Genomic DNA, 10,602 nt, shown 5'->3' with positions numbered 1-10,602 from the left:
TGTGACTCAACAAAATGATAACTCTATAAGCTGTGAATCTTCCCCTCACTGCTGAGATTGGTGCCAAATGCATTCTGGGATATTTGACTGTCCCTAGTCTAGGACTGATTCTTGGCTGTGCCAAGTACTGATTATGCTTCTCAGAATTCCACAGGAACGCAGGTACAGACAAGAACGCAGACGCTGATTCTCATCACATGCCAGCACAGCTTGTGTTTACCCACAGTTATACTGACATTTATATGAGGACGACCTACACTAAATAAAGCTCAGGCGTCCCTTTATTAAGACAATCCGCCCCAATAACACTCTAGTGGGATGCATGAACACCTCTGAAGCACTAGAGGGCACCACTCTACCTTCTAAGGCTTGTGGACCAACATCATACAGGAGCACTGTGTAGTTCTAGAGTTACAGACTGTAGTCCATCTGTTCCTCTGCATACTCTGTAAGCCTCCTTTCACCCTGTTCTTCAAAGGTCAGGACCCCACAGGGCCACCACAGAGCTGGTAGTATTTGGATGGTGGGTCATTCTCAGCTCTGCAGTGACACTGACATGGTGGACTGTGTGGTGATTACTTAGAAATCCCGTCTGGATGCATTTTTAGAGGACAAAAAAAAGACAAAGCTAAATTTCAAGGGCTAACATTATTAGCATGGAAGTAGATAACAGCTTGGCATTTAGGCTAACATTTATATTTCCTGCTAGTAATATTTTGTCACTATGTGATTTACAGATCTCATCAGTAGTATTCAGTGTTCTCATCAGTGCTACAGACTGTGGCCCGTGTGGTTTGAATAGTGCTGAGACAAACACTAGCTTGCACCATCAGCCACATTCCAAGGCTGGAGTTGCTACTGAGCCCATGCTGTTCACAGCAGTAGTTCAGTAATCTATATTACGAGTCAGACTCCAGTCCAGGAACAACACTGGAGAGTCTGAAGTTCCTCATCAGTTCCTCACGTCCACTGGCGAGAACATGCTAGAACCTCCCAGCCATGAGGCAAGGATTCCCACAGTCAGCAAGCTTATTTAGGGGGTTTGCTTTAAAAACTGAGACAGCTTACAAATGAGGGGGGGGGGTCCAAGTAAGCTCTCCCTTCCAGTGCACTTAAGTCCACCTTAAGAAAACTTGGCTTGTTCTGATCAAGGACTGGCCCTCTGGCTCTCCCCAAAAGATCCTCTTTAAAGATCCTCTGGTCCTGAAAACCTCAGGTGTGAAGGCCACAGGGAAAGTAATTAACCACAGTTTAATGTGCTCTTACCGGACAGGGTCAGTGGCAGCCTAAGTGAGAGGAAGACCTGAGAATCAGTTGGTTAGATAACGGAGTGATCAGCTTGTTGTTCAGTAAGGCTGTGATAACTCATTTTCCTCCTTATTTCTCTCCCCCTCGTGCTGAGCTGCCCCCTGCTGTCTGCTTGCTGCTGACACGAGTCCATTTGTGGTTGGCTGCTCTTGCCTACCCATTGGATCCTGTCCCGCTGAATGACCCCCTCCCCCCCATAAAATTTGCTGCGCTCCTCCTGACCCCTTGTGTTTTTCCACAACTGTTCCATCCTGGTTTCACCAGACCTGGCTCTCCACTACCCTGCTGCCTGCTGTCCTGCTCTGGGGTCTCGCATGGATTCATCCTCACCTCACTGCAGGACTGTGCTTGTGACGGTTTACCTGCATGGACTTTGTCATCTCTCTGACATTTTCATCTTGTATGGCTTGATGGCACTTTTTTGTTTTCTTGATTCAGTTTTGTTTTATTGTTGATTTTTTCTGTTTTTATTATTTTGCTATCCAGTTTCGACCAGAGGAGGATGGTTTTCCATTGAGTCTTAAGGTTAGATTCCTCTCAAGGTTTCTTCCTCTCGATCTGAGGGAGTCTTTTCTTGCTACTGTTGCCACTTGCTTGCTCGAAAGAGGCTCAGACCCGGATCTCTGTAAAGCTGCTTTGTGACATTTGTTGTGAATAGTGAATAGTCCTGACTGGACCTGTCTCCTGTTCATTGTTCAATACATTAGCACTGACAGAATTATGCTGTTTAATGTGAAATGCATGCCATTTATGGCCAAGCTGAAAGGCCATTTAAGAAATTGCACCTGCTGCCTAAACACAAAGCAAACAAAAGACAGACACTTTTTCCCCCTCTTTTTTAATGACAAATATCAAGTATTCAAGGTATTTGTAAACAAAAGTGTTCACAAATGATGTATTCACTTCTGTTCCTGAGGAACACAGAGCAGGAGCTTGACCTTTCTGATACAGTTTGTCTTCTTTTTATTTCAATAAATACATGTCGATAATATGCCGGTAAAAAGAAGGAAAACGTAAAAGGTAAAAGATCTACCTGAAACGACCCACATGAGCAAATAAGGACATCTCGTGCGTCACGTCGACCATCGTGGACAGCACGCCGACAGCACTAAGGACAGACAGACTTTCGCCAGACGTCATCCTTCAACAGTGATTTTGAACCAGCGTTTCTTAAGAGATTCCACATTTTCACTTTTACCATACCAAACAAAACACCAATCTGGCTTCACACCAGCGGCAAAGGCCAACGTCCAGCCACAACGAGAGACAGAGATATGTATGAATACCAGCTGGAGGGCGGCTCGGCTGAGGCCCAGAAATCCCCACTTTCTTAGTCACAACAGGCAAACCAATAGTGCAAGCACAGTGACCCCGAAAACCATGGACCACTCTCACATCTCCCCCTGCTCACACAAGCAGTGGTGTGCTCAGATGGCATTAACTGTAATATAGCAATGAATAATAATAATACTAATAATGATAATAATATTTAAAATTAGGATTACATGGTACTAGTTTTGTAAGGTCCTTTCGGTGACACTCAAGAGGAACCCAAACAATTCAGCCAGGTCAAATGTTCCTTATCCCACTCCCTCCCCATTGCCATCCACCCAATCCCACCCCAAAAAAACACAATTCAAAAGAAAACCCACAGAAATGAAAGCCAACACATCATGTATACTGTAGGTACTTTAGGTAATTCAGGCACAGAAAACAATCTACTGTCTGTTTTCTTTGTCCACACATTTCATGGGTTGTCTACATTTTATACTTGGGTTAGTCTGAAAGGTTCTAGCTACTTGTAGTCATCCTCTACAGTTACAGCCACAAATAGGAACAAGCAACAAAGTCAGATAGTACTGTTTCCAGTGCCTTGAAGGGAATCCCACCAATTCCTGTAGGCTCAATAAGAGGGGTTTGGTGTAAAACGCTCTATTCTAGAGAAATGTATGAAATTAGAATTGTTTGCTGGGTGTTAAATGGAAAAAATGACTGAAGAGTTTCATACTTCTAAAAGATCCCTTACAGAAAGTCATTAGATGAAATAGTTAGGAATTGTGAGAGAAGTATTCGGCCTTAAACAATTTTTGGCATTGTGGAGAGACACATGGTCTTTTTCTCCACTTATAAGACAAGCCTGTATAATTGCTCATTATTAATTATTGTTACATGCATAACACCCTACATCGCAGGACAAAATGACTTCATAAAGTGAATTTTACTAATATGAAGTATAACAAGGTGGAGCATTATGCCAGATCATAACAGTTTTAGGAAGAGATTATTCAACTTGCTTCTTGCTTCATAAGGGTGTTCTGTATCGAGCATGGCTCTATAGTTACTTATGGGAAATTATACAGGCTCATGTCAGGCATTAAAAGGGATTGTGTACGTTATACAACATGTTATGAATGCATTTATAAAGCATGACTATTTTACCATCAACATTACATATACAACTACAAATAAGACATGTGTAAGTAAGCTCACAGGTGGTTTTGGATAGTAAGTCATGGTGGTTCCTTTCACCACCAGTGTAAGAAAATCAGAGTCAGTAAATTTCTCTACAGTGAACCATTTCACACCAAACCCTATTCTGAATCACTCTGTTATTCAAAAACGATGGAATTCCCATTTAAATGGTGTAGTTAATATTTTGTAATAGTGTGACCAGAAACGCCCAGTCGTCTCAGAACACTGTATATACTCAAACATAGAAAAAGTGTTTGTACATTTGTATAGCAGGGACATGGCCTGCATTAATATATGTTCTAACTGGCCAAATTCTCAATCTATGAATTTGTAGTGTTGCAGAAGAGCATATAATGTTGACACAGGGATTTTTAAAAGACTAAACTCATTATGTGCCTGCTTTGCATTTGTATTTGGATGGGTCTCGTTTCCTGCATGCTGTGCTTACCCATCCAAATTGCCTAATGAGCTACACTACATCATGCAAAATGATGCAGCATCAGAGGATACAGGTTTAGTATGCTTCACAGGCGCCTGTTATAATAAATGTTGGCTCGGTATGGAGGCCTTTTATCTAATTGGCAATTTGCCTTCCTACAATGATCAGAGATATGGGTGATTTCTAACTGCCAATGAATGCATGGGGATAGAACCACTGTTTGTTTTATAGGCCACACATCTTAGAGAGATGTAATGTTGCAACAGCAGACGCACATGCTCCTGATATATGTCCTGATACAGCTCTTACATTTTGAAAATTAATATGAAAATACTGCTGCCAGTTTAATAATGCTATTGCTAAAGCATTGAGGCATTGTTCAGGCAAATTACCAGCAGCATCAGGGTACCATGAACAACTGCCTGGGCCGCTGGGTTTAAACCATGCTCTTTCAGGTCAATACTCCGCTAAAGCAGAGACAGGTCCACCCATGCTGACTGGGACATGCCAGCGTTTGATTCAGCAGCGCATTCCACAGAGCTCAATTGTCAGTCCTGATTTTTTTTTTTTGGCTTTTGTTTTTTTGCTGTTCCCTGCTTGGTGTTACAACACTTGTGATCAAGTCCCAAAACTGAATTTCACCACTGACCGCTCTGGGGTTGATGACACTAATGAGGAATGGTGTTTTTTTTTTTTTTTCGCTGTCCACCTGATCCTGCTCCATGTTGGCCGGTAGGTATCACTGCTTGCACAGGCAGCCTTAGGCACTGAAAATCGGAAAAGGACACTGGCACGGGAGAAGTCCAAACAGGAGAAAAAAGGTCCCATCAGCCCCCTGGAGAAAGTGCCCCAGATGGCCCAGTGTAGGCGAGTGGGGAAAAAAGAGGCTCTTTATTAAAACGGTGGACTGTTTTCACATTAGTGACATTAAGAGAGACAGAATGAGTGAGATAGATGTCTATCCCTTGATTGAAATACTGAATACTGATTGGTTGAAGAGATACATAGCAAGAAAGTGATACACAGAGGGGCAGAGTGGCAAATCTTGCATAGTACAGGTTTCCCAGTTGTGCTTGTGGTGCATTGTCAGCTTAATATCTAAGACATAATACAGAACAGAAACAAGACCCTCCCAACCCCATTTAGCACCATGTGATGTCTTATACAATGTACAAGTCAGTGTACCTCTGCTAACTTCTTATATGCGCTGATGTAAAAAAAAAAGAAACCCCAACAAAACAGATGCAGCCAGGTGCCTCGGAATAAGCTGCGTTTTGAGCAGGAGGGGGGGCAGGTTCTCAGTGCGTGGAAAAGGGCTGTGGGACAGGAAGGCACATGGAATCAGGGCAGGGGCAAGGCTAGAAATGCTTGGCCCCCCGAGAATTGCTAATACTAGACACCTCTTACACACCCAGCCTGCTCCATAACCCTGGCCTGGCACATTCCCGGGCTGCTTTCTTTTTTATTTATTTTTGTATTTTTTTAAAATTCCACCCATTACAACGCCAACCCTCAGACCTGTGCATGGACGTCCCGCCTGGAGCAAGGAGCCGGGGACGTTATTGCTTTAAGAGCATTTCCGGGGCAACTCTGGCTGCTCTGGCCGCGGCAAAGCGGCGGAGGCTGTGGCTCTAGGATCTCTGGCCTGGGCGTGAAGATTGGGCAGGAGCGAGTGCGAGCATGGCTCTTTTGACCGCCGGCATGGCACACCATCTCACTGATGGTGCCTAGTGGCGGCAGGGTCTGCCTCCAGTGATCCAGGCGCTCCTCTTTGTACTTGATGGAGTACCAGGTGAGGAAGATGAAGATAAAGCCCACGAACTTGAGGCTGGCGGCGAGGCCGAAGTACACAAAGCGGAAGGAGGTGACGTCATACTCCCAGCATGAGCCGTGCACGCCGCAGTCCTGCTGCCACAGCATGCACGTGGTGTCGATCACAGCGCCAAAGTAGATGGGCGTTGGAATGTAGGCTGTGTTTAAGAAAGAGAGAGAAAGGGAGGTGTATAGAGATTCACTACTCAGTTACTATATACACTACTGTCTATGTACTGTACGTTTCCCACTGGTTTTTACATGAGCCTTGCCATAACTAGTTTTTTTATTTATTTACTCATGCACTGTTCAATCTTTACCCCTTATTTGAGCCATCCCTCACCTTATTGATTAACTACTTTGGTCAATAGATAATTGATTTTACTAGCTTACATTAAGTCTCCCAAATAATAATAATTTGTCAACATGTCATTGATGGGTCATTCACAGTGTGCACTTTATTAACCAATACTTACCTACTAACTGATTAGGAATGTAGTAATTAGTATCCTTAGTAATTAGTATTAGTATATGCTTTCCATTTCGTTTCTCATTCATTCAGAGCTTAGCTACTCATTAACTGTACACCAATGGCTGATATTTAAACTGCCAGTAAACTGGTGTTTACTCATACAAAGAAGCCACATGAGAACTTATGCTACTTATGTACCAGAGAATCGAACCCTAGTCTGCCACCGGGAGGGCAATATTAATATAGCTAATACACTACACAAACCTCTGTTAGACTGTGTTTGAACTTACCACTCTTTCACCCATAATAATCACCTAGTCTGTACCCAGGTACGGTAAAAGAAAGCAATACAGAACAACATATGTAACACTATATGACCACTGGGTGGCATCATTGGTGTAGCTCAGAAGGAAACCATTAAAGCACACCTTAAGAAACGACATTCCACAGAGCACTTGAAAATTTCAGGAGAGACAGAGCGAGGTATGTGTTAACATGAAATATGAAGTATGCAGGGTTACTCGTTTCTAACCTCACTGCTCCAGACTGCACACATTCACATTCCTAGCCTATCTGCTGCTAGAGTGCTGATAGGACAGGGGTCCTGCACCGGTGTAACTTACCGAGTGTTCTCAGCAGCACAAACTGCATTCCTAAAGCAAATGGCCTCTCCTGCTCTTCCACCGACCTACAAAATACAGGAGACACGGGGGATCAGATTATTTGACAGAAGCCTATCTGGTTACAGTGCGTCCAGTTGGATCTCTACAAAGTCATTGTGCTGTTTTCTCGACCCGCTACTCTGAAAAGGGGTATGAACATGAATAATGCCGTTAGAGGATCCACTGCTACCTCAGCTGTTTTTAACAGAGCCAGGAATGCACAATATGAACAAAATGACAAAACATGTTTATATCATTATGTATTCAGTTGCAACCTCAAATACGCTAGTGTTTAAAAGTCTGGAGTCAACTGACAGATTTTCAGTGTTCTATTTTATATACAATAATACTATATAAAAACACTGTACACTAAGGATGCAATTCTGAATAATATATATATATATATATATATATATATATATATATATATATATATATATAATATTATTATTCTACCTCAACCCATTCCACTGTGGTAGTATCAATAGTGTCGAGGTCAAGACCAGCTGCCACCCACTAGTCCGACCACCAGGCTCCCCCACCACCCATGCCAGGCCAGTTGCACACCCTCCTACCACTGCCTAAATGGACTCTTAACTCTTATACTACACCATGATTATTATATTATGATTAAGAATATGTTGCACACCAGAGCACTACAACAGTTTAGGTGGTTTGGTGGCTTTTATCAATAATTTATAAATAGTTCTGATCAGAGGAGGATGGGTTGGGTCCCCCTTGTGAGTCTTGGTTCCTCCCAAGGTTTCCTTCCTCAGCTCTGAGGGAGCTTTTCCTTGCCACTGTCGCTATTCGCTGCTCACTGGGGGGTCTTAGGTTTTAATGTCTTCTTGTGTTGTTGATTTCTTGTCTGTTTACTCAGACTTACTTACAAAGCCCCTGTGACAACACCAGTTATAAAAAGCGCTATACAAATACAGTTAATGTGATGTGATCTGAATACAATGATAATAATAAAGGGGCCCATATCAAGGAAACCAAGTTTTCCTCACTCTTTGAAATGAAAAGATATACTATTGAAGTTATCATACACTCCCCAGACCAGAAAATCCATAAATGGACACCAAACTGTCTTTAAAGGGAAAGGAAAGGTGCACGTATTTGTCACTGTACACTGTACAGCGAAATGTGTCCTCCGCATTTAACCCATCTGGTAGTGAACACACACAATCACACACACGTGTTAGGGGCAGTGAGTACACACACACCCAGAGCGGTGGGCAGCCAACTCCAGCGCCCGGGGAGCAGAGAGGGTAAAGGGCCTTGCTCAAGGGCCCAACAGTGGCAGCTTGCCGAGCCCGGAAATCGAACCCACAACTCTGTTATCGATATCCCGGTGCTCTAACTGCTGAGCCACCACTTTACCTACATTTACATATTAATATTTACATATGAAGACCTATAGGAGAGATTTGGACAGCTACAGATTTGTTTGGAGTGGTGTATGTTTGGGTACCTGAGAGTGACGATGATGGCGGAGGGCTGCGCACATGCAGTGATGAGTGTGACGATGAAGAGGAAGATGAGGAAGGGGATAAGTGTGTTGCAGGTGCGGTCACACTTTCCAGACAAGGCAAAACCATTCTCGTTCAGGTAGGTCTTCACGATGACCAGCTGCAGTTGGTTGCCTTGGCCACCGGTGGGAGGAGTGATGACCTGTCTGCTTTGGACACAAGCGCAGTCCGTGTAGTTTCTTATCTGGAGAGACGGAGAAAAACAAAGCGTGCCAAAGAATAAACATATAATGTAGTGTTAAAAAAAGAGACGTGATGTCAGAACGATCGTACAACCCAGCGTCTTTCGTATGCAACTAATGAAGTGGGATGCGGTTTCTAAGCAAAAACACCTCACATCTTATCTAGTTTTTAACTGAAAGATTAAAGTTTAGTATTAATAGAGCATCGGTGGCGGATGGCTGCATTTCTTTGTGACGGATAAGGAAAGATCACACAAATGGAGCTTTGGTTAATCAGATTTGTGGGAGGTGCAAGGACAAGATGGTTTGAGTAAATTGGAAATTGATTTAGTCTGAATGAGAGCTGGTGTAAGCTTCATGTCAATCCAGTCTATTCAGCAAATGAACTCGAGTCAATACCTGGAAGTCTTTGCAGAAACATAAAGGTGGGATTTACATAGTAAATGTATTAGGCTGAACAGGACTGACTGGACCAGAAGACATCGGCTGATCAGAACTGGCTGAATCAAAATTTTGCCAAATCAGTTCAGAATAATCCCAAATTAAAATTAGAGTTCCAATATCCTACATTTACCATTTTATCCCCCCTTCTCGAGATCCACTTATGATGCTTAGTGTGGTTTTATTTACTAGAAACACGTTCCATGAACATTTCCCAACCTCTCCATCCTGTCGAACTGAACAGGCTGTTTTTGTTAGCGTAGATTTAGTGATCTTTATGATTGGCTGCCATGTATTGTCCCTCATTCACAAAGCAGTTCAGGCTAAAACGGTCTTTGTAACTTAATGTAAATGAGCAGAGATAAACTGCTGTAGGCCGACTTCATAGATAAATATAAATATACATCATTAAAAAATTCAGTTTTCACAGTGTAGTTTCAATCTATGGAGCGTCTAGGCCGCAAGCAGTGGTTACATACTACATGAAGCTCTTTCATTTCAAAACAGTAAGGATAATCTGCTTTTCCATGATACAGACCCTTTAAATCAAACTGAATGGCATTAATAAGTAGCTGGCTAATGGACAATTAGGCAGTAAGTAGGATTGATGGTCACTTTGCTGCATCAGTCTGACTGCTGCTTTGGCTGGCACTGTACTTGTTTCTCTATTGGAATTGTGTGTGGCACCCACTTACAGAATGGACACTTCTTGCAGTTAGCCTCAGTACAGAGGGGGTCAGTGGGACACTCACCCCAGTGCTGTTGTTTCCCACCATGCTGCATCCTGCCAGACAGGGGTTAAAGTAGGTGATGCCGTCAGATCCGCAGACTGGCGCGTACTCGTGGATTTTGCAGCCACAGTTTACATTACAACTGCCCGTCAGGTTCCTGTGGGTCAGCGTCAGGGTCGGCCTGAGGGAGCACAGCAGAGACAGTTGGGCCAACAGAGTGAGAAAGAGAGAGAGAGAGAGAGAGACTGAATAAACAGTAGCTGGGAGACGGTGGGAACAGCTGGCAAATTCAAACACAGCTCGCTCCACCACCTAACATAGGGGCAATCAGCTGGGGCTGGAGCTGACTTGGCGTTATCCTGGCTAATCTGCAGCAGAATGGAGGGATCAGGGTTAGCACAACAGCGAGAGGAGCGCTGGCAGAAATGGGAAAGGTTGGAATTGGCAGGAGTTTGGCAGCAGCTCCACGGTGGGGCTGCTTACTAAACAGGCCCATAAAATATTTATACATTGCCAAAGTTATTATTTTAGTGGTCTGGTACAAAATACTG

General features: G+C 43.4%; 1 protein-coding gene across 3 annotated transcripts in view; it reads right to left on the bottom strand.

Moving 5' to 3' along the window:
* Positions 1–2,142: 2,142 nt before the first annotated feature.
* The window catches only part of slco5a1 (solute carrier organic anion transporter family member 5A1), a 63,385-nt gene continuing 54,925 nt past the window's right edge, over positions 2,143–10,602 (bottom strand). For all 3 annotated transcript variants that reach the window (XM_072688851.1, XM_072688852.1, XM_072688853.1), the window contains exons 7-10: positions 10,073–10,232; positions 8,640–8,881; positions 7,127–7,191; positions 2,143–6,189 (exon numbers count right to left, since the gene is read on the bottom strand). In XM_072688851.1, the coding sequence (XP_072544952.1) occupies positions 5,732–6,189; positions 7,127–7,191; positions 8,640–8,881; positions 10,073–10,232 (925 nt within the window). In that variant the 3' untranslated portion in view covers positions 2,143–5,731. The remainder of the gene's footprint in view (positions 6,190–7,126; positions 7,192–8,639; positions 8,882–10,072; positions 10,233–10,602) is intronic.

This window comes from Salminus brasiliensis, chromosome 1 (assembly GCF_030463535.1).
Source record: "Salminus brasiliensis chromosome 1, fSalBra1.hap2, whole genome shotgun sequence".
Lineage (NCBI taxonomy): Eukaryota > Metazoa > Chordata > Actinopteri > Characiformes > Bryconidae > Salminus > Salminus brasiliensis.
The sequence above is the reverse complement of the archived record's forward strand: the minus strand, read 5'-3'. Positions and strand labels throughout refer to the sequence as shown.